This window comes from Rhodotorula graminis (assembly GCF_001329695.1).
Source record: "Rhodotorula graminis WP1 unplaced genomic scaffold RHOBAscaffold_10, whole genome shotgun sequence".
NCBI classification, from domain to species: Eukaryota; Fungi; Basidiomycota; class Microbotryomycetes; order Sporidiobolales; family Sporidiobolaceae; genus Rhodotorula; species Rhodotorula graminis.
In genome coordinates this window covers 867,954-889,358 of record NW_017264937.1, presented here as the reverse complement: position 1 = coordinate 889,358, position 21,405 = coordinate 867,954, and the positions used below count along the sequence as shown (strand labels likewise).

Genomic DNA, 21,405 nt, shown 5'->3' with positions numbered 1-21,405 from the left:
CACACACCTCTTTCTTGGCCTTGGTCACCTTGACGATGGGCGTGATGAACTCGACGAGGAAGTTTGGGAGCTTGAGGAGCGACGGGAACCAGTAGTCGAGAAAGTTTATGAGGAGGCCCTTGATGTGTGACCCGTCGTGGTCCTGCAGGCGGGCGGGGGCGGGAGCGCGACACAAGGTCAGGGAACGGTCCCGATGGTCGTCTCGCCGAGCCCGAGAAGAGAGACGAGAGGGGACGCACCTGGTCGGCCATGATCATGAGGCTGCCGTAGCGGAGCGAGTCGATCGAGGCGTACGTCTTGCCCTGCTGGAGGCCCATGATCTGCTTGATGGCCTGGATCTCGGCGTTGTCGAGGAGCGCCTTGCCGCTCGCCTCGCGCACGTTGAGCAGCTTGCCGCGCAGCGGGAACACGCCGTAGTTGTCGCGCCCGACGACGGCGAGGCCCGACACGGCGAGCGCCTTGGCCGAGTCGCCCTCGGTGAGGATGAGCGTGCACTTGGAGCCGTTGCGGGTCCCGGCGTTGTTGGCGTCCTCGAGCTTGACGAGGCCCGTGATGCTGCGCGGGCGTGCGACAGAGAGAGTCAGGGTGGGCTCGAGCGACCTCGGAAGAGGAGGAGGGGACGGACCGAGAGCGCTTGGACCCGTCCGTCTTCTTCAGCATCTGGTCCTGCTTGAACTTGGCCCAGTTGAGGACGTTGTCGATGACGCCAGACTTGGCGACTGTGACAAGAAGGAGAGGGGAGCTGAGTCAGGAACTGGCTCGAGGCGACCACGACGAGGCGACGGCGACGAGGGGACGACATGAGGGGACGACGAGGGGACGCACCCTTCTTGAGAAAGTCCTCGGACAACTCGCACTTGCTCCCGAACTTTTTGGCCGACAGCGTCATGTTCTCCTTGGTCTGCGAGTCAAAGCTCGGGTTGTTGACGAGGCAGTTGACGAACACGGTCAGGTGGCTCTTGATCTGGAACGGCTTGACAGCGACGGCCTTGTTCTTCTTCTTGACGAGGTCGACGAGGCCGTGCACGATCTGGTCGGCGATGTAGCGACGTGCGTGCCGCCCTTGGTCGTCGCGATGCCGTTGCAGTACGACACCTGGCTGAACTGGCCGTCCGACACGGCGAACGCGATCTCCCACCGGTCGCCGTACGTCTCGTACACGACGGTCGGCTTGGCGGGCTCGGTCGAGCCGACGACGAGGTCGTCGTCGTCGAGGAGGGCCTGGGCGGCCGTCGACACGGCGTTGTCGTCCTTCTTGGCGCCCGCCTTCTTCTTGCCGCCCGCGCCGCCGGCCGCGACCTCGTTGACGCCCGAGATGAACTTGTCGACGTACGTCTTGAAGTCCTTGCAGCGCAGGAGCTTGCCGTCGAGGTAGACCTTGACCTTTTTCAGGATGCCGGCCATGTCCCACACGCGCTTGTGGAGGAGGGCGAGGATGTCGTCGTCAAAGCCGGCGTCGGCCATGCTGAAGCGCGCGAGGTCGGGCTTGAACTCGATGAGGGTGTACTCCTTCTCGCCGCGCTTGTTGTCGGTCACCTTGGGCTTGCCCTTGACGCTCATGTTGTTCTCGAACACCTGGCGGTACTTTTTCTCCTTGCTGACCGTCTCGACGACAAACTGCTGCGAGTATATGTTGGCGAGCTTGGCGCCGTAGCCGTTGCGGCCGCCGGTCGTCTTCTCCTCGTCGTCGTCGTAGTTGCTCGACGTCAACAGGTTGCCGAAGATGAGCTCGGGGACCCAGATGCCCTCCTTCGAGTGGATCTCGATCGGGATGCCGCGCCCGTCGTTCTTGACCGAGATCGTGTGCGCCTCGACGTCGATGTTGACCCGGATCTCGCTCATCGACGGGTCGCGCACCTTGTTGTCGGCCGCGTTGACCAGGATCTCGTCAAAGATCTTGTAGAAGCCCGGCACGAACGTCGTGTTGCTGTCGATCGGGGGCGAGACAGGGTGAGCTCGACCGCCCGTTCGCTCGCTCAATCGCCCGCCGAAAGAGAGAGAGGCTAGGCGCACCGGAAGACCATCTTGTCGCGCTCGCGCTCGTAGACCCACATGGGCTGCGTGATGGGCTCGATGCTGCCAATGTACGTGTCGGGACGAAGGAGGACATGCTCGAGTTGAGTGAGCTGCGAGGGAGGAGAGAGAGGGAGGTCAGTGGGGGAGGACGCGGCCGACGACCGAGGGCATAGGAGGGACGCACCTTGACGTAGGTCTCGCTCGCCGACTTGCCCTTGCCCTTGGCGGCCGTCTTCTTCTGCGGAGGAGGCGTGTCGTCCTGTCACACGGGTGGGAAACGAGTGAGCACGACGGTCGCTCAACTGGCGAAACACGGCGACGAAGGGACGCACCTCGTCGTCGGTCGCGTCGCGCTCGTTGGCGTCAATCTCCTCGAGCGGTGCCGCCTTCTTCTTGCCCTTGGCGGCCGTGCTCGTCGACGCGGCCTTGGCCTTGGGCGCCGCCTTGGGCTTTGCGGCGGCGGGAGCCTTCTTGGCGGGGGCCTGCAACGACGAGCGAGAGGGTCAGCGGCTGGCACGAGTGCGTGCCCGGGCAGGTGCAGGAGACCTGCCTTCTTCTTGGGCTGCTCGTCGTAGGCGTCAGAGGCCGAGCCGTCGCTCATCTGCACAGTTGAGCGACGGGGAGGACGGGGTCAGTTTCGCGTTGCGCAGGGGGCTAGGGGGTGGCGAGGGGTGGACGCACAAAGTCGTCTGCGTCGTCTGACGAGTCTTGGAGACGCGCCATGCTCCCGGCTGGCGGGAGTGGTGCAGAGTGGTGGAGGAAAGGGAGAGGCGACGGAGGGGCGCGCTTGCAACCTCACCTCGTCTCTCGCTCGGGGGATTCGCCTGTGCCTCTTGTATTCTGTATGAGTGATTGATACGACCTGCACGCGTGTCAAACACGCCGAGCGAGCCACTTTGTGTCGCCGTGTGCTCGTCGCCGAGTCGAGGTGGCTCCCCGCTCGCTCGCTTCGCTCCTGCTCTCGCATCACCACCCGCTCGCCTGCTGAGCCATGAGCAAGATGAACAACCCGTTCGCGCAACCGCAGCAGACCGAGGTCTCGTCTGCCGCGCACCGCTTCCCCGACGTCCTCGCCTCGGACCCCGACCTCCAGCGACCACCGCCGCAGCAGCAGTACCAGCCCCAGCCCCAGTACCAGCAGCAGCAGTACACCGGCTACCAGCAGCAGCAGCCTCAGCAGCAGCAGTACCTCCAGCCCCAGTCGACCGGCTTCAACCCGTACTCAAACGGTGGGGGCGGTGCACCGTCGTCCCCGTACGCCGCGCAAGTGCCAGGGCAACCAGGCGGGCAGTACCAGTCGTCGTACGGCTACCAGCCCCAGCCCCAGCAGTCGTACGCGGCCGACCTCGACCCGTACGCCCACCTCGGCTCGCTCCAGCAGCAAGGCGCGTCATCGTCGTCGTCCGGCGCATCTGGGCTCGCGCAGGGCCAGGGCGGGTCGCTCCTCGCCGTTCAGCAGACGCAGAGCCACCCGCGGCAATACGTCAGCGAGCAGCGCGGCGCCCTCATGGCGTGGGACGACTACGCCTGGAAGCAGCTCCTCTCGAGGTCAGTGCCTCGATCTCTGGACCAACCGTCGCCAGGTGGGACCCTGTCCGGGCCGTGCCTGGCGTCCCGTCATCCTGCTCGAACGGCACTGACAGTGGACCTTCCCTCGCAGGCTCGATGTGCGTCCTCGCCATCTCCCTCCTCCCTCTCCTACCCTTGCCGCCATCCCTGCCCTTCCTCGCCCTGACGTCGCCTTCTTCTCGACACACAGGCCCTGCGAGAAGCGTGGGAGACGCGAGTCGCCGGTCTGCGCGCGGCAGCAAACTCTGGCGCCGACCCGACCAACGTGCAGCAGCTGCAACGACGCGCAAACGAGCAAGTCGGTGCGTCCGCCTCCCTCTCACTCGCCTCCCTCTCACTCCCCATGAACGTGTACTGACGTCGAGCTTGACATTCGCAGACGGCATCCACGCAGCCAAGATGCAGCTCGGCGAGGTGCAGAGCGGGTGGAGGCACAGCACCGACGCGGCATCGTGCGTCTCGCTCTCCCTCTTTCCCTCCTCGTTCTCGTCGAGTAGCAGCACTGACTCGTGCTCCCCGTCGCAGTAAAGCGCGAGTGCGCGAGGCGCTCAACGCCGGCATCACGAGCTTGCCCGGTGCGTCCTCGCTCTCGGACCTCTCCCTCCTCTCCCTCTCGCCCTCTCGCCCTCCCTCTCACCCCCACCGAGCTCCTCCCGCCTCCTGAACGTCCTTGCCATGGTTTTGCACCCGTCGTGCCCAGTCACTGACCTCGTCCTCCTCCCCGCCGCGCCCGCCCGCAGAGTACCCACCGCCCGTCTCGCCGCACGAGCTCGGCGGCTCGTTCATCCACCAGGCGGCCAAGCAGGGCATCATGAGCCAGTACGGCCAGCCGCAACAGCCGCAGATGACCGGGTACCAGCAGCCGCAGCAGACGGGCTACGGCGCAGCAGGAGGAGGAGGAGCGTATGGCGGCATGCAGCCGGGCTATGGCGGGCAGCAGCAGCAGGGCGCCGGCGGCATGTACCAACAGGGGCAGCCGACTGGGTACGGCGGTGGCGCGGGAGGGTACGGCATGCAGCCGCAGCAGACTGGGTACGGCCAGCAGTACGGCCAGCAGGGAGGAGGAGGGTACGGCGGGCAGGGCGGATACTACTAGCGTCTCGCAACGGACGATAATGACTGGGCAGCACCGTGCAGCATTCTCTCGAGAGGCTCGTGCGGTAAATGCTGCGCTATGTACAAGTTGCTCTACCACGTGGCACTCGCTCCTCGTCGTCCTCGCTCGGGCCGCGCGCCTCAGCTGTCGAACGTCGACAGCTCGTACTCGCTCCACCACTCGTACGCCCGCTCAGGTGTGTACCACTGCGCGCACGGCAGACACCGAGAGATGTCAGTGAGCGTCCTCGAGGCGCCGAGAAGGAGGAGGAGGAGGGAAGGCGAAAGAGAGGGTCCGAGAGCGCACCGGGTCGCCCCACCCTTCCTCGCCCGCATGATGCACCGCGTCGACGAGTCCCTCGCACTCGATCGCGACGGCGCCACCCTTGGGGTACGCGCGCTCCTCGGCCGTGCACTGCTCGGGCGCCTTGCCGTGCGGGAGGTGGGATGCTTTGCGCGCGAGGCCCACCGGGTACGGGAGGCCCCATGGCCGGGTGGGCGTCGTGAAGAGGTGGAGCGCCGGCTGGTTGGTGCGGATCGAGAGGCTGTGGGAGGGCAGGGAGGAGATGTCGGTCAGAGAGGGGCCACGGCAGGAAGGGAGGGAGGGAGGGCGACGCACCGGATCCCGCTTGACGGCGACTCGAGGACAACGACAGGGTCCACGCTCACGTTGCGCGCCGAGTCCGAGAAGACGAGCGCCGTGTCGAGGCCCTTGCACCCTGCGAGCAGAGCGAGACCGTCATTGGCCGGCTCGACCAGGCCAGAGAGAGAGAGAAACGGCACCGACGCACCCGTCCCGCACAGTCCCATCGCCTGCGGCAGGTCGACCCTCTCACCGATCGTCGGCGCCGACCCTGCGCCCCTGCTGCCGCCGCCGCCGCCGCGCGCCGAGAAATCGAGCGGCGAGTCGCGCTCGATGGAAGCGATCTTGCCCGTCGGGATCTGTGGACAGGCCGCAAAAGGCGCATTCAGTACGCAGACTTCGGGAATGAAGCCGCAGGACCGAAGCCGCATGCGAGAGGCTGACCCACAAGCTCGCCATCCGTCTCGAGGTACCGGTCCGCGTCGACCCACAAGCGGTGGTCCCTCGCACTGCCGCCCGTCCCTCGCCCTCGCTCCGGCGCCTGAAAGCCGTCCAAGTTCCAGTACACGTGCGACGACAGCATGATGGGCGTCGTCGGCGCCTCGCGGTCGTCGCTCGAGGGCACGACGCGCGCCTCGAGCTGCGTCGTGAGGCGCACCGGGTCGCTGCGCAGCGTGTACGACGCGCGCACGTCGACCGTGCCCGGGAAGCCCTCGGCGGCGTCGTCGACGAGCCCAAAGACGAGGCGGTCGTGCGAGCGCTCGATGATGCGCCAGCCCGAGCGGGCGTAGCCGGCGATGCCGCCGTGGAGCGTCGCTCGGCCCGCCTCGTTGGCGGGGAGGTGGACGAGGTCGCCCGTTTTCGGGTCGGTGTAGGAGGCTGTGGCGGGTGACGAGGGTCAGCCGGGCGAGGAGGGAGGGGGCGAGAGGGAGGGTGAGGACGGACCGTGAGCGATGCGGTTGGCGACGCGCCCGACGACGGCGCCAAAGTACGGGAAGCGCTTGTCGGTCAGGTACTCGGTCGTGTTGTCGTCTGTGGGGCCGAGAAAGAGTCAGCCGTGCGGTGCGAGAGGAAAGGAGAGGAGGTCGACGCACAGCCGAGGACGACGTCGCGCCACTCGCCCTCGCGGTCCTTGACCCAGAAGTCGACGAGTGTTGCACCGAGCGCTGTGCAGGCAGGGAGAGTCAGCATCAGGAGGAGGAGGCGAGGCGCGAAGAGAGGAGAGGAGGGAGGAGGACGCACGAATGAAGGTCGCGCGCGCCGAGTGGTCCTTGGTGCGGATCTCGAAGCGCTCAAAGACGTTGACGTTCGAGTGATTGCGGTACGAGTCGCGCCACTGGAGCGTGTCGTCGAGCGGCGGGAGGGCCCACAGGAGTGCGGCGGTGCTCGCGAGGAGGAGGAGGCCGGGGAGGAGGACGGCTCCGACGAGGGTGCGCCACGGGGCGTGCGTCTTGCGCGGGTCGTCGCGGCCGTGCCGAGGGTGCACGAGGTCGTCGAGGGTGAGCTGGTCGTGAGCCGTGAGCGGGACGGCTTCTTCGGCGTCGGTGGGGAGGGCGACGGGGACGGGGACGCGGGTGCGCAGGATGCGGGCGCCGAGTCGCTGTAGCATGACGGTGCTCGCGGCAGAGCCAGTCGACAGGCAGGGTGCGGTCGTGCATCCGAAGATCAGCAGTTCAACCTGTTGATAGTACGTACTAAGCTCTCATGTTTCACGTACTAAGCTCTCATGTTTAACGTACTAAGCTCGCACAGCTGTAGCAAGTACCTTAAGCAGACCCGCCTAGTCCCAAGAGAGGCGAGAGCGATGTCAAACTCGCCTCGTCGCCTCGTCCGACGGTCCTCTCGAACTCGCTCTCTCCCGCCACACGCACGCGATCAGCCGAGATGGCAGCCAAGTCGAGCTACCAGGTGCAGCAGCACCTCACAAAGGTGCGCCTCACCTCTACCTGTGCCCCTCGCCCTCTCTCGCCTCCGCTCACTCCTCCCCACACCTCGCCTCATCACCACCTCGCCCTCCCTGCCCTCGGCCACCCGCTGTGCAGCTCAAGAACCCCGATGCCGACCTGCGGTACATGGCCCTCAACGACCTCGCCAACGAGGCGCGCCAGCAAGGGTTCGCCATCGACGAGGCGACCGAGTACCAGCTCGTCGACAACGTCCTCTCGCTCGTCCAGGACATCAACGGCGAGGTCAAGAGCGTCGCCGTCAAGACGCTCGCCACCTTGGTCCCGTTCGTCCACGCCAACCGCATCCAGACCATCATCGACCGCCTCGTCCAGTTCACCGCCAGCAAGGACGAGGGCGTGCGCGACATTGCCTCGCTCGGCCTCAAGATGGTCGTCGCCAACATCCAGCCCGACTCGCCTTTGGCCCAGACGTGCTGCACCAAGCTCGCCCCCGAGGTCGTCAAGCAGCTCGCCGACCCGGCCTCGTCGGCCGAACTCGTCCTCGACTCGCTCGACCTCGTTAGCGACCTCCTGTCGCGCTTCGAGTCGACCGTGCGCACCCTCCCCAACCTCCAGCAGTCGGTCCTCAAGGCCGCCACTCCGCTCCTCGCGCACGGCCGCGCCGCCATCCGCAAGCGCACCGTCGCCACCCTCGCCGTCCTCGTCCCCTCGGCCCACTCGTCCGCCCTCCTCGACTCGCTCCTGTCGACCACCGTCCTCCCCTCGCTCCAGAAGGGCTCGTCCGACGACCACCTCCGCACGAGCATCTCGCTCGTCGGCGCCCTCGCCCGCTCGGCCCCGGCCCAGGTTGGGCCCAAGGCGGGCGCCCTCATCCCGCTCGTCCTCGAGGGCGCCGAGCGCGACGACGACGAGGGCAAGGAGGGCGTCCTCCAGTGCCTCGAGGCGTTCGTCCTCCGCTGCCCGACCGAGGCCGCCCCGCACCTGAGCGCCGTCGTCGACAAGGGCACCGAGCTGTTGCGGTACGACCCCAACTATGCCGGCGGCGACGACGACGGCGAGCAGGGCGACGAGGACGAGGCCATGGGCGACGCGTCCGACGACGAGTTCGGCGACGACGACGACTTTGACGACGACTTTGACGACGACGACGACACGTCGTGGAAGGTCCGCCGCAGCGCGACCAAGCTCCTCACGGCGTGCATCGCGACTCGCCCCGACCTCCTCGCGAGCTTCTACACGAGCGTCAGCCCGGCCCTCGTCGCCCGCTTCGGCGACCGCGAGGAGACGGTCCGCGTCGAGGTGTGGGCCACCTACACGGCCCTGCTCAAGCAGACCAAGGCCGTCGTACGCCCGGCGTCCTCGTCGTCGGCCCTGCCAGGTGGCCAGAGCCCGCGCAGCCACCTCAAGCGCAAGCGCTCCGACTCGACCGCGCCCGCGTCCGGCGCCGCCATGGACGTCGACGCGAGCCCGCTCTCGCAGCTGCACGCCCAGACGCCCCAGATCGTGCGCGCCATCGTCAAGCAGCTCGGCCTCGCCAAGGCCGTCCCGACCAAGCAGGCCGGCTTCACGCTCCTTCACGAGCTCGTCGCCGTCGTCGACGGCGGCGGCCTCGAGTCGCAGGTGCCCGCGCTCGTCACGCGCGTCGAGCAGGCCCTGCGCACGAGCGAGGGCGGCCTGTCGGGCGCCGCAACGAGCCTCAAGATCGAGGTGCTCGCGTTCCTCGCGCTCGTGTTCCGCACGCACCACGTGCGCGCGTTCGCCGACGAGCTCGACCGCGTCGTGCCCCTCGTCGCCGAGTCGATCCAGGACCGGTTCAACAAGATCGCCGCCGAGGCCTTCTCGACGGCGGCGGCCCTCGTGCGCGTCCTGCGCCCGGTCGGCCCGTCGGCCGCGTCGTCGTCGTCGAGCCCGCTCTCGGCCGAGCAGACGCAGCCGTACCTCGCGCAGCTGTACGCCGCGACCATGACCAAGGTCGCCGGCTCGGACGCCGACGAGGACGTCAAGGCGCGCGGCATGTCGACGCTCGGCGTCCTCCTCGCCCACTCGGGCGACTCGCTCCCGTCGTCCGACCTCGAGGCCGCCCTCGCCTTCCTCAAGGACCGCCTCGCCAACGAGGTGCAGCGCGTCACGGCCGTCCGCACCGTCGGCCTCGTCGCCGCGTCGCCGCTCGCGAGCGGGTCCGCCGTCGACGCGTGGGCCGCACAGTGCACGCCCGACGTCGCCGCCCTCCTGCGCAAGGTGCACCGCCCGCTCAAGCTCGCCGCGTTCGAGGCCCTCGGCGCCCTCCTGTCGCGCGTCGGCGAGAACCTGAGCAGCTCGACGGCCGACGCCCTCCTCACCGACCTCGCGCCCCTCCTCGACGCCCAGGGCGCCGACGTCACGCTCGTCCCGCACGCGCTCGCGACGCTCGTCGCCCTCCTCGACACGGGCGCCGACGACGTCGCGTCGCACGTCGAGCAGCACGCGCTCGACCGCGTCGTCGCCCTCGCCGTCTCGCCGCTCCTGTCGGCGTCGGCCGGCACGGCCACCGAGGGCCTCGTCGCCTTCTTCGAGGCGTACGTGCGCGCGCCTGGAGCCGACGGCGCAGAGGTCGTCGACCGCCTTGTCGAGGCCGGCGGCGATGCGGACGTCGCGGCCGTCGGCGTCGTCGCTCGGTGCGTCGGCGCCGTCGTCAAGGTGCAGGGCAAGCTCGCGACCAAGGTCGTCAAGGAGCAGGAGAAGGTCGTCAAGGTGCGTCCCCTCCTTTTCGCGCCCCTCTCTGGTTCAGCCCGACTGACTCTGTCGAGAGCCCCGCAGTCGAGCAAGGCGTCGACGAACGCGCTCATTCTCGCGCTCCTCACCCTCGGCGAGGTCGGTCGCGCTGTGTGCGTCCCGCCTTCTCCCTCTCTCTGCGGCGTAAGGAGGATGCAGACTGACCCGTGCTCGCACTCGCAGGGACCTCGGGTCGCACGAGGCGACGTTCAAGAAGATCGTCGAGCAGTTTGGCGCCCAATCCGAGGACGTTCGGCGCTCGGCCGCTTTCGCTGCGGGCAACATCGCCGTCGGCAACTCGAGCGCGTTCCTGCCGACCATCCTCGAGCTCATCCAGTCGGACGACAAGAAGCGCTACCTCGCGCTCCAGGCGCTCAAGGAGGTCATCATCCACTCGACGCCCGAGGCGCTCGCGTCGACGTCCGACACGCTGTGGACGCCCCTGTTCGAGAACTGCGAGGCGCAGGAGGAGGGCACCCGCAACGTCGCCGCCGACTGCCTCGGCCAGCTCACGGTCATCAACCCGGCCAAGTACCTGCCGCAGCTCCAGGCGCGCCTCTCGTCGTCGTCGCACCACACGCGCGCGACCGTCATCGCCGCCTTGCGGTTCACGTTCACCAACGACTCGACGACGTACGACGAGCTCCTCGCGCCCCTCATCGTCGAGTTCTTCAAGCTCATGCACGACTCGGACCTGGGCGTCCGCCGCCTCGCCCTGTCGTCGCTCAACTCGGCGGCGCACAACAAGCCGCACCTCGTGCGGTCGCACCTCGACACGCTCCTCCCCGAGCTGTACGCCCAGACCGAGATCGACACGAGCCTGATCCGCATGGTCGAGATGGGCCCGTTCAAGCACAAGGTCGACGACGGCCTCGACATCCGCAAGACGGCGTACGAGTGCATGCACTCGCTCCTCGACACGTGCCTCAAGGACATTGACCTCAACGCGTACCTGTCGCGCATCATCGCCGGCCTCGCCGACGAGGAGGAGGTCAAGAAGCTGTGCTACGTCATGCTCAGCAAGATGGCCCACGTCGCCCCGACCGCCGTCACTCAGCGTGAGTGCCCTCGCTCTCTCTCTCCTCCACTCGTTCGTCGCCCTCGTCGAACGAGAACTGACTGAATCCCCATGTTGGCCCTGAACGCTCAGGTCTCGACGAGACGGTCCCGTCGTTCGAAGAGACGCTCGGCATCGTGCTCAAGGACAACGCCGTCAAGCAGGAGGCCGAGCGCACGCTCGAGCTCCAGAAGAGCGCTGTCCGCTGCCTCGCCGTCCTCAACAAGCTCGCCTCGCCCGGTCCGTCCCTCGCCTTCCCTTTCTTGCGTGGCCTCAACGAGGGCCTCGAGCTCGTCGCGGAGACTGACTCGTCGCGAACCTGCAGCCGCGACGCCCAAGTTCAGCGCCTTCATCGACACGACCGTCGTCAACGGCAAGATGGCCGCCGAGGTGCGTCGGCCTCGTCCTCTCGTCGTCGCGCTCGCCTCGCTCGACAGTGCGCATCTCCTGACTTTCTGCTCCTGTGCCCGCAGTTCAAGGAGTCGTCCCGGCAGAGCCAGGTCGTCGCCATGGACCTCGACTGAGAGGTGCACGGTCACCTCCGCCTTCTCCCCCTTTCCCTCTCCCTCACTCGTTTCCTGTCCGCCTCTCCCTCGCTCTCGCAAAAGTCCGCAGTGCAGCGAATCCTTGTCAGTGCCTCTCTTCCCCTTGTCCCTATACCCCTCGCTTGATCCAGCTCTCCCTGCAACCGTGGACTCGTTCGCTTCGTCTGCTCTGGCGCCGTCTGCCAGAGAGCGAGTCAAAGAGGCCGATCTCGAGCGAGCGCGTGTCTTTCGTCGAGAGAGTGTCTCTGGGCTGTCTCGCAGCTGCAGCTGAGCCGGGCTCGAAGTTCTCGAGTCGGGCCGGCTCGACTTGAGAAGGTCGAGAAAGGTCGAGAAGCTCGAGGAGGGACAACAAGGGTTACACGCTAGGCTCGAGAGTACGGCTACACGGGAGAGTCACGCTCGTCGTGCTCTATCATCTCGACCTGCACAAAAACGCCCGAGTGCGGCCGAACCAGCGACGCGCCCGGCTCGAGCTGCCCTTCCGACTTGCCGCCGCCTCCATCTGCGCTCCGGCTCTCCTCGCCGCCATTCTCCTGCTGCCGCTCTGCGACCCAGCTCGTCGCCCCGAAGCTGATGCTCCTGCTGCCGCCCGTGCCGAAACCGGCGAAGCGAGGCAGGACCGACTCGGCTCGGTCGTGCTTGCGCAGGGTCGGGTCGCCGAGACGGGCGACGACGTTGTCGGCGACCGAGAGCGTCGTGAAGAGGCTGAGTGCATAGAGCGGCGGCAGAGGCTCCCAGAATGCGCTGCAGGAAGAAGAGCGCGTGAGCTTTTGCGGCCGACTGGACGTCGCGAGAAACCGGCGACACACTAGCAGATAAAGTTGCGGTATGGGTCGTTGATGCCCCACTGCGGACGACGAGAGTCAATGAGAGTCGCAGAAAGGTACTGCGGCGAGCGAGAGACGCACAATCTCGCCGAGAACGGCTGCGCAAAGGGAGGCCTGAGCGTCAGGTCCGGCTCGTCGACGAGAGAGGACGGTGAGGACGCACCTGCAACGACGGCGAGCACCGCTGTGTACATCGCCGTACGGACTGCAGCGAGCACGAGGAGGCGCAGCACCGACTGGCGAAGCTGGGTGCCGCCGCTGAGGCGCTTGCAGAGGGCCCAGACGTCTGCGGTCGAGGCGACGGGTCGTCAGTCACGGTCTCGCCAACACAGAGGGGGAAAGGACGACGCACAGACGCTCGTGACGAGGACGTCGACCGCCGCGACGCTCCACAGCCACAGGCTGAACCACCGTTCCCACTGCCAAGGCCACCCGGTGAACTGCGGGTCCGTGCACGGTCAGCGGGCCGCCTCTTCGCGCACAGGGTCGCGAGAGAGGGGACGCACGTCGTAATTGTGGTACAAGACGCCGATAGCGCCGTACATGCAGGACGCGAGGAGGCCGAGGAGCGCGCCCGTGCCGACGAGCGCGCCAAAAGTCCAGCGGACCCAGCGCGACGGGAGGATGCTGAGGACCCGCTGAATGAGGACCAGGTGGACCGAGAACGCGATGACGCCGGCGAGTATGGGCTCGATGGCCTGCGAATCGGTGCCATGCAGGATGAACTGGAGGTCGTCGGTCGGCAGCGTGCCGTAGAAGAAGATGTCGTGGATCGCCAGGCCGACGGACGCTGCGAGGGGTGCAAGATGCGATTTAGCTTCATGTCCTGTCTGCCGAGAAGACGAACGAGCGAGGAACGCACCCGTGACACTGAGGACAATGCCGCAAATGATCCACCTCATTCCCCGACCGCTTCGCCGCCAGGCCGGCGAGTGCAGGTACGACGAGAACTCGGACAGGAGGACGCCGTACATCATGACGGCGGCGACTTGGCCCAGTATGACAGGCCCGGTCTGCGCAACGAGGAGCACACAGTGAGCTCTGGTGGACGAGGAGTGGGGGCGGCGTCACGCACGATAGGGTCGATGTTGGGCGCGCCGGGCGGGTTCGGGTCCGCCATGGCGTCTCGAGCGAGCTAGCGGGCCGCAGGCACAGGAGGAGCGAAAGCGAGAGAGCGAGGGGAAGGAGCGAGAGCGGGGGACAGAGGGCGCGGTCGACCAGGCGGCGACGAGAACGCCGCGAGTCCCGCCGACACGACGCCGTCGCTCGTGGACCGTTCATTACGCCTGTCTTGCCGCGGTCGATCTGGAAGCAGAAGCGTTTGGAGCTGTCGCGCGCCGCGAGGCACGCGTCCAAGAACGGGAGGAGCTCGAGCGAGCGTAGGGGCGCGCCTGAGCGGCGATTCGTGGGTCCAAGCGATAGAAGCCGCGATCCCAAGGGCCCACAGCAGTGGCGCAGCTCGCGCGAGACGGGGAGCCACGAGGAGAGAGGGTCAAAGGCGAACGAGCTGATGAAGCGTTGCGGTTGGCGGGCGACGAGTTGACCCGCTCGCCTTCTCGTCGTACCTGCTCGCGAGCTGTTCAAGCCTGCCTGACGTTCTCAGCACAGCACGAGAAGCACCGAGAGCGGCGCACCGAAGCTTCGAGGCGATTGAGCGCAGACAGCCGCGGCGAACTCCTGCGAGCGAGCGACGCCTCGCAGCCTCGAGCCTCCTCTCGCTCAGTGGGGGACACGCAATGCTATAGTGCACAAGAAAGGATAACAACAAGACCCATGCCTCGAGAGCAAACCGAGCCGTCCCTCCCACCTCGCTCACGAGAGCCCGCCGCCCGTCACCTCGCTCGGCACGTCCACCATGGCCGCCGCGCCGCAGCCGACGTCACCTGCGAGCCGCACCGTCGCGCACGCTTGGCGGTAGAGCGCCTCGAGGGCGGGGACGGGCGGGAGGCCGGCGGCACCTGCGGGCGAGCGAGGCACAGTCAGGCTCGTGGACGACCCGGCAACGAGAGGAGGGAGGAAAGAGAGAGAGGACGCACGCAGTACCGCCGCATTCACCTCGTCGGCCACCTTGTCGCGCTCCTTGTCGCTCAGGAGCTCGAGCGTCCTCCCGCTCGCCTCGCGCTCCGGGTCGCTGTACGCGACGAGGCCGAGCACGGCCTGCAGCTCTTCTCGCACGGCCGGCCGCACGTCGGTCGAGTACGCTTTGTGCAGCAGCTGGCCGCGATCGAGGAGCGCGTCGAGGTCGCCGGCGCCCGCCGCCGAGGGGGACGAGGATGCGCCGGCGGGGTCGCGACCGGCGCGGCTGAGTGCGAGCGCGGCCTCGATGAAGGCGCGACAACGTAGGCGGAAGAAGAGGCCGCCGTGCGGGTCGTCTGTGAGGCCCTCGAGGATCGCGTCGTGGTAGTACGCGTCGAGGAGGGCGACGACGTCGTCGATGCGGCCGGCGAGCGCCGCCGACCGGATGTCGGCCCGTACGGCTGACGACTCGGCGGCGCTCGCGAATACGCCGTCGGTCGCGCGTTCTGCGTCATCAACGACGGGAGGAGGCGCTGCTCGGCCGGGCCCGAGGCCCTGCGCACGCTCGATGCGCTCGGCGCGGACCTGGGCCTCGAACGACGCGGCGGTGCCGGCGTAGCCGTGGTGGACGAGGTACGACGAGACGAGCGACTGGAGCGTCTCGTGGGTGCGCTCGGCGGGACAAGTAGGGAGGAGGGCAGGGATCGAGGGCGAGGGCGAGGGAAGGAAGGAAGATGGGGAAGGGTCGGTGCTGGCGAGGCGAGCGAGGACGGCACGCTTGCGCTCCTGCAGGGCGTGGACGAGGTGTCAGTCAGGAATGAAGGACGGAGAGAAGGGCAAAACGAGGGACGCACGAGGACGAGCCCCTCGATGTCGAACTTGAACGGCACGGCGCCAAAGTTGACCCGGACGGCCTCATTGGGCGTGCGCAGGCCGACAGTCGGGTACAGCTTGCCCTGAAGGCCGCAGAAGGCGTAACCTGCGAGGCGAGGGAAGAAGCGTGAGCCACAGTTCGCTTGTCCGGCGCCGGTCGCCGAGGACCGAGAGAGGGAGGAGCGAGGGAAAGGAGAGACGCACCGAGGAACTCGCCGTTCTTGGTGAAGAAGACGCGCCCGCCGCCCTTGTCGCCGTCCTTGTCCTTGCCCCGCCCGAGCTGCCGCGGCGCGCGCTCGCGCTCGCCTCGCGGCGGCCCTGCGCCCGTCCAGTCGATCCCGCACCCGACCGTGTCGCCCGTGGTCCACGTCTCGGCAAACGCCTCGCCGTTGCCCTGGGCGCAGAACGCGCGGCCGTCGTCGGCGTGGTAGCCGTACGACTTGTCCTCCCAGCCGGGGAGCCGGCCGAGCGGGACGCTGCGGTCGCTCAGGCCGATGCCGATGTACCCGGACAGGCCGCGGTCGAGGACCTGCACCTCGTAGTAGTAGACGCCGGCCTGGGGCGGGACGGGCCGGTTGGCGCGCACGGCGGCGGCGTCGCGGTCGCCGTACTTGGCCGAGCCCGCGAACGAGACGCCGAGCCCGTCCGAAGTGAGCTCGAGGAGGGCGCAGCGGTCGGCCTCGTCCCAGCACGTCGGGAGCGGGATGTGGGTGTTGTCAGTCGAGGCGCGGCCTTTGCCCTTGTCGTCGCGGGTGAGCGAGGCGGGCTTGCGGGCGAGGTCGTTGACGGCGGTGTCGGCGGTCGAGGGGACGGTCTCGAAGCGGTCGGCGAAGAGGGTGGCATGTCGGAGGTAGGCAGGGACGGGGAAGGGACGCTGGAACGTCGACGACATGGTGCTGGCGGCCGAGGGCGAGTCTGTCGAGGAGGCGGGTGGGGGAAGTTGAGCGGCGGACCGGCGCGGCGAGACGGGGAGGCGGTTCGAGCCACTGAGGGGAGCCGCAGGGTGGGTGTGGTTCGGGTACAGGCTCCCTCGAGGCAACGGGAGCGACATGGACAGGTCGCCCACGCTCGAGGGCAGATGACGGCGGGCCGGCGAGGCGCGGCGGTGAGGGTGAGGCGGCGCGCTGGCGGGATGGGTTGTGGCGAGCACTCGTGGATAGCGGGTGGCTCGGTGGTCGCAAGCGTGCTCGTCCAGGCGATGAGAGCGAGGCGCTGCTGTCGGGTGAGGAACGAGAGGTTGGCGCCGCGGAGTGCGTCCACCGGCGACACAGCTCTCGCTCGTTCTGGTACTCTCACCGCACGTCTCGCTGTCTCTGCACAGGACAATCAGGGCGACAGCTTTCGAGCGGGGCAGGCCAGAGCTCTCTCAGTCGTGCACGCGCCGTCCGACGTCCTCGCTCTGCTCAAGGACCGTTGCAGCGCACAAGCTACTCGAACCCGCGCAGGTTCCTCAGGTTCGCCCTCACCGTGTCGGCGTCGGTCCCGACCGCGGCCGCGAGCTCGTTCTGGTACTCGAGCGGGAGCGTCTCGAACGTCGCGAGCAGGTCGCCGTCGAGGATGCCCTTGACAATGGCGCGCGACACCGAGTCGTTCTTGACGATGCTGCGAGGCGAGATCGAGAGGGGTCAGTCTGCTGCCGCGCCGGCGAGAGAGACACGAGACGAGGGAGGGGAGGAGAGAGAGAGGGGACGCACCGGTGACCTCGCGGGTTCAGGCCCGCAAAGTGCAGCACGTGCCTCGTCATCGTCGCCTGGAGCGACTGCAGCCGGCGAAAGACGGCGTCACGGACGGGCACGAGCGTCGACAGCGAGCCGTCGAGGCCGCCGTACAGGATGCCGTTCTGCCGCGCGTCCTCGCCCGGCGCGTGCTTGGCGAACAGGATGCTCGCGTGCGACTCGCTCCCGGCGTGGAACTCGGTGCGGCACAGGAGGCGCTGGCCGGCGTACGAGGCGATGTCTGCGTGGCGCGAGAGAGAGAGACAGAGTCAGTGTCAGGTCGAGGCGTACGAGGAGAAGGTCGCAGGGAGGGACGGGCGGGCTCACTCGTCGGGTCGTACTCGAACAAGCGCAGGTTGCCGCCGTCGTCGTTCGACACGAACGCGACCTTGCCCTCGTTGACGATAAAGTTGGCGCTCCCGACGCGCGAGGGGCGGTAGTCGCGGCCGAGCAGGACGAGCTTGTACGGGTCCTCCTGGAACGCGACGAGCGAGATGCTCTGCTGCTCGTCGCCGATGAGGAGAAAGTTCTTGAGCGCCGTCAGGCTCTTGACGTGGACGCCGACGTCGAGGAACCCGACCGCGAGGAGGAACTCGTCCTGCTCGAACGCGCGAGCGTACAGCTTCTGGCCCATCGACAGGAACAGGTAGCCGTTGAGGTCGCACACGTTGTTGACGGCCGCCTTCGAGTCCTCGAAGAACAGGAGCCGCAACTGGTGCGTCAGGTGCGGCGTCGACGGGTGCGGGTTGACGGCCACGACCTCGAACACGTAGATCTGCAGGACGCGCTCGGCGAGTCAGTGCCGGTCGTTCCACCTGGACAACGCGAACAGTGGGAGACGGGACGTACGCCACCCTTGGTCGCCAGGTCCTCGGCGCGGTACACGGCCGTGCCGACGGCGAGAAAGTCGCGCTGCCCGGATGCCCTGCTCCTCGACGCGAGGCTGACCGACTTGAGCGACGTGACAAACTCGTTCTGGCGGAACTCGTAGCTGCAGGAGGAGGGGAGGAAGGTAAGGTGCCGCACAAGAAAAGGGTGTGGCAAGACGAGGACGAACCCGTGAATGGCCTGCCACGAGCCCGGTGTCAAGAGCTCGAGCGTCGAGCGGTAGTTAGTCGGCTCGATCAGGCTCGGCTCTGCGCACGAGGGGATCGAGAGTGAGCGCATGTCCGTCAACGACGACGAGAGACGGGGCGACAGAGCGAGAGGGCGCACCTTGCTCCCTCCACAGCGGCTGGCCGTCCTCGTCGAACGCGACAAAGCGAGTCTCGTTGAGCGTCGCGCCGACGTACAGGCCCGACTCGAGGTCGAACGCGAGGTGGGCATAGACGCGGTCCTTGGGCACGTGCGTGTAGGGCATGGGCGTGTCGAGCGTGAGGGCGGCTGGAAGGCGTGCGACAAAGAGGCCCTGCGGGTGCGCAGGCGTCAGGTCGTCCGCCTCCTGAGCTCGACGAGGAGGAAAGAAAGAGACGGGGGACGCACCTCACGAGTCTGCATCGCCATCTCGTCCCCCTCGCGCTCGCCCCCTCGCTCGTCCTGCTGCTGCCCGCCACCGAGCTCGACGGCGCCGTACACGCCCCGCTCGGCGTTCTCGACCGCTCGCACAGGCCCATGCGCGCCCTTGACGAGCCACACGGCCTCCTCGCCCGTGACGAGGACCGCGGCGCCCGCGCTCGAGAGCGACGCAAAGGGGACGAACTCGCGCCGAGGTGGCGGGAGGTCGGCGGGTGAAGATGTGGCGCCCTTGCGGCGAATGGGCGCGCTCGGGAGGTGCCGCACGAGGGTCTTGACGAAGCGGGTGGCGAGACGAGGTGGTCGAGGAGAGGAGGGAGGGACAGACGGGACGGCCGAGCGGGAGGGGAACGACTCGTAGACAGCGAGCTGGCCGTTGGTGAGGAGGATCTGCGGTCAAGAGACGACGACGTGAGCGAGGAGCTAGGAGGAGAAGAGAACGAGAGGAGCGGACCATGAGGTGGAGCGACTGGTGGCGCTCGGGCCCGAGGTACGCGACGACGACGCGATCGACCTTGATGTCGTCCTCGTCGATGCCCTCGGGGATGACGCGCTCCTTCTCGCCGTCCTCGAGAACGTCGGGGAAGAGCGACACGGCCGAGGACGAGAAGATCTCGTCGCCCGAAGGCAGGAGCCGAATCTGCGAGCGACGGCGAGAGGGTCAGGGCCGCTCGACAGCGTCGTGCACGTAAAGAGAGGGAGCGAGAGACGCACTTGCAGGTCACCCTGAGCGTCCACCTCGGCGACCCACTCCCACTTGTCGCCCTCCTCCCCACCCATCTCCCTCGGGTCGACGACCTGCGCCTCTTCCGCTCCCGCACCCGGCGCCGCCTCCTTCTCCCCCTCGTCCTTCTCCCCATACAAGTCCTCCTCCTCCATCGCCTCGTCCTCCTCCCTCCTCGCTCCCCTCGGCGCACTCACCGCCGGCCGCACGAGCTCGACGGCCCCTCGCTCATCGACAAACGCCGCAGCGCGCGCGCCGCCCCGGCCCTCGCGCGGTCGCCGCTCGTCCTCGAGCACGGCGAGGCCGTCCGTGGCGCTGTAGCGCACGACGAGCGGGGCGGTGCGCGCGCGGGCGCCGGACGCGACGGGCGCGTGGACGACGAGGGTCGAGGGGGTGAGGGAGGCGTGCGGCGAGTGGGCGCGAGGGTCGAGCGCGAAGGGGAGCGGGAGCGCCTGCAGGGCGTTGAGGTCTGTGCGCCATCATGGCCCGGACCACAGTCAGTCGTTGCCTGAGGGGGGCATGCACGGACAGGAGAGCTCGACGTGGGACGCACTGGCGTCGTAGGCCCGAATCGTGTCCTTGGACACGGTGACGAGCGCCGCGCCGTCGCCCATGGCGCCCGCAAAGACCGCAGGCGACTCGCCCTCGTCCGACAGGTGCTGGAGCTGGAGCTCGTCGACGCCGGGCACGCTCGAGCCGTACAACTGGGCAGACGGGGGTCAGTCCCGGTCGCTCGCTACGGCGAGAGGCGAGAAAGAGGGAAGAGAGAGAGACGCACCATCGTCCTCGAGGCGTCGCTCGCGACCCACACGACCCGCGCCTCGCCGCCGCCGGCTCGAGGAGCGAGCGGCACCCTCCACAAGCCCGCTGTCGGCACGAAAGGCGGGATCGCCGACGCGTCCTCGGTCGCGACCGAGTTGAGCGTCGAGGGAAGGTGTAAAGGGCGTCGGGCGCGAGGGTAGAGGGTGCGCTGATGGAGAGGGGGGGGCGACGTCAGGTCGGGCGGGCTGAACGAAGGAGAGACAAAGAGAGACGAGGACGCACGTGAAAGATGGTCAGGCCAGCTGACTTGCCCGCGCCCGTAGCAGCGACGAGCTCTGCCGGCGACTGCGAGGGGGGAGAGAGGCGTGAGTAGACGTCCTCGCTCGAGCCCCTCTCGAGGAGGAGTGAAAGAGGAAGGAGGAGGGCGCACCTCGTCGTCGACCAAGCCCATGACCAAGCTCCTCACGGCGCCGTACCCGCCAATCGTGTCCTCGACGACGAGCTCGATGCTGCGCCCGTCATCAGCAGCGCCGCCTGCGCCGTTTGGGCCCGACGCGCCGCCGCCGAGCGCGGCGGCGAGGTTGGCGAGCGCCGAGGTGGACGGCAGGGCGGGCGCAACGGCTGCGCTCGGGGCCGACGAGTCGCCGTAGATGTCTGTGCGCGGGACGCGAGTCAGTGAACGTCGCGAGGGGACAAGAGTGGGAAGTGGCGGACGCACCGTCCTCGTCAAAGTCCATCTCGACCTCGTCATCGTGCCGGTCCCGCCGCGGCGGTTCCGCCGTCGCGTTCCCCTGCGCCGCCTCGTTCCCGTCACCCTGCGCGCCGTCCAGCACGTCCTCGCCTGCTCCCCCTCGTGCCGCCCCCTCGCCGCCACCCGCCGCCGCCCTCTCGTCGCCCTTGTACCGCCACCTCAGGACGGCGCACGCCGCGCTCTCACTCGCGACAAACACCCTCCCTTGCCTCGCTCTCGCGCCGCCCTCGACGCGCACGAGCGCCGTCGGGCCCGCGCCCGTGACGTGCGCCGCGTCGGCGACGCGCTCGAGGCGCAGGGCCGCGACCGAGCGGCCGGCGAGCTCGAACGAGAGCGAGAGGACGGCGCCCGAGGGGCACCACACGAGGGCGCGCACGGCTGCTGCTGCGCTCGACGAGGCGTCGCCGCCGCCTCCGCCGCCGCAGTCGCCCGAGTCGTCGTCGTCCGAGTCGTTGGCGTGCGACACGAAGGCGACCTGGGCGCCCTCGAGCTTCTCGCAGATGGGCGCCTCTGCTCCTCCTCCTGCTCCTCCCGCCGACGCCGGCGCGTCGAGCCCAGGTGGGCGCGCTCGGCCGGGCGGGTAGTCGCGCGCGAGCCAGCCGTTGGCCGGGCACGCGACGACGCGGCCCGACTGGTCGAGGTGGAGGAGGCCGTTGGCGGTCGTGAGGAGGACGCCGCCGACGGCGGGTGGGCACGCCGTCA

The 21,405-nt window shown here is 68.3% G+C and overlaps 7 protein-coding genes across 7 annotated transcripts in view; 2 read left to right on the top strand and 5 right to left on the bottom strand.

Annotated features, from left to right (window-relative positions):
- Window positions 1-2,739, bottom strand: part of RHOBADRAFT_50074 (uncharacterized protein) — a gene marked incomplete at both ends in the record, with an annotated part of 15,619 nt that extends 12,880 nt beyond the window's left edge. Inside the window, 9 exons of the mRNA XM_018415290.1 lie at window positions 8-142; window positions 240-555; window positions 626-719; window positions 826-1,030; window positions 1,051-1,927; window positions 2,014-2,126; window positions 2,201-2,275; window positions 2,349-2,498; window positions 2,698-2,739. Coding sequence (XP_018269828.1) covers window positions 8-142; window positions 240-555; window positions 626-719; window positions 826-1,030; window positions 1,051-1,927; window positions 2,014-2,126; window positions 2,201-2,275; window positions 2,349-2,498; window positions 2,698-2,739 — 2,007 coding nt within the window. The remainder of the gene's footprint in view (window positions 1-7; window positions 143-239; window positions 556-625; window positions 720-825; window positions 1,031-1,050; window positions 1,928-2,013; window positions 2,127-2,200; window positions 2,276-2,348; window positions 2,499-2,697) is intronic.
- Window positions 2,740-3,007: 268 nt separating this feature from the next.
- RHOBADRAFT_54957 (uncharacterized protein) lies at window positions 3,008-4,713 on the top strand (the record flags this gene model as incomplete). Its single annotated transcript, XM_018417583.1, has 6 exons — window positions 3,008-3,564; window positions 3,677-3,683; window positions 3,776-3,887; window positions 3,965-4,037; window positions 4,111-4,160; window positions 4,326-4,713. 6 exons carry the CDS (start codon window positions 3,008-3,010, stop codon window positions 4,679-4,681), a joined length of 1,155 nt encoding a protein of 384 aa, XP_018269827.1. The 3' UTR covers window positions 4,682-4,713.
- Window positions 4,714-4,742: 29 nt separating this feature from the next.
- Window positions 4,743-6,872, bottom strand: RHOBADRAFT_54956 (uncharacterized protein; the record flags this gene model as incomplete). The annotated part of the gene is made up of 8 exons (XM_018417582.1): window positions 4,743-4,887; window positions 4,988-5,225; window positions 5,300-5,399; window positions 5,472-5,622; window positions 5,712-6,142; window positions 6,209-6,295; window positions 6,358-6,429; window positions 6,506-6,872. 8 exons carry the CDS (start codon window positions 6,870-6,872, stop codon window positions 4,822-4,824), a joined length of 1,512 nt encoding a protein of 503 aa, XP_018269826.1. The 3' UTR covers window positions 4,743-4,821.
- A 275-nt stretch (window positions 6,873-7,147) lies between these two features.
- RHOBADRAFT_54955 (uncharacterized protein) lies at window positions 7,148-11,688 on the top strand (the record flags this gene model as incomplete). Its single annotated transcript, XM_018417581.1, has 7 exons — window positions 7,148-7,192; window positions 7,306-9,900; window positions 9,967-10,034; window positions 10,105-10,979; window positions 11,072-11,218; window positions 11,304-11,368; window positions 11,452-11,688. The coding sequence occupies 7 exons, from the start codon at window positions 7,148-7,150 to the stop codon at window positions 11,500-11,502; spliced, it is 3,846 nt and encodes a 1,281-aa protein (XP_018269825.1). The 3' UTR covers window positions 11,503-11,688.
- Window positions 11,689-11,903: 215 nt separating this feature from the next.
- RHOBADRAFT_54954 (uncharacterized protein) lies at window positions 11,904-13,470 on the bottom strand (the record flags this gene model as incomplete). The annotated part of the gene is made up of 8 exons (XM_018417580.1): window positions 11,904-12,267; window positions 12,333-12,370; window positions 12,432-12,448; window positions 12,514-12,636; window positions 12,703-12,790; window positions 12,857-13,140; window positions 13,213-13,363; window positions 13,426-13,470. The coding sequence occupies 8 exons, from the start codon at window positions 13,468-13,470 to the stop codon at window positions 11,904-11,906; spliced, it is 1,110 nt and encodes a 369-aa protein (XP_018269824.1).
- A 621-nt stretch (window positions 13,471-14,091) lies between these two features.
- RHOBADRAFT_54953 (uncharacterized protein) lies at window positions 14,092-16,290 on the bottom strand (the record flags this gene model as incomplete). Its single annotated transcript, XM_018417579.1, has 4 exons — window positions 14,092-14,308; window positions 14,387-15,152; window positions 15,221-15,345; window positions 15,444-16,290. The coding sequence occupies 4 exons, from the start codon at window positions 16,288-16,290 to the stop codon at window positions 14,163-14,165; spliced, it is 1,884 nt and encodes a 627-aa protein (XP_018269823.1). The 3' UTR covers window positions 14,092-14,162.
- Window positions 16,291-16,634: 344 nt separating this feature from the next.
- On the bottom strand, window positions 16,635-18,530 carry RHOBADRAFT_66756 (uncharacterized protein). Its single transcript, XM_018419070.1, has 7 exons — window positions 18,437-18,530; window positions 18,170-18,362; window positions 18,012-18,090; window positions 17,804-17,945; window positions 17,282-17,729; window positions 16,934-17,195; window positions 16,635-16,841 (listed from the first exon to the last, which is right to left on the bottom strand). Exons 1-7 carry the CDS (start codon window positions 18,455-18,457, stop codon window positions 16,667-16,669), a joined length of 1,320 nt encoding a protein of 439 aa, XP_018269822.1. The 5' UTR covers window positions 18,458-18,530; the 3' UTR covers window positions 16,635-16,666.
- Window positions 18,531-21,405: the final 2,875 nt, after the last annotated feature.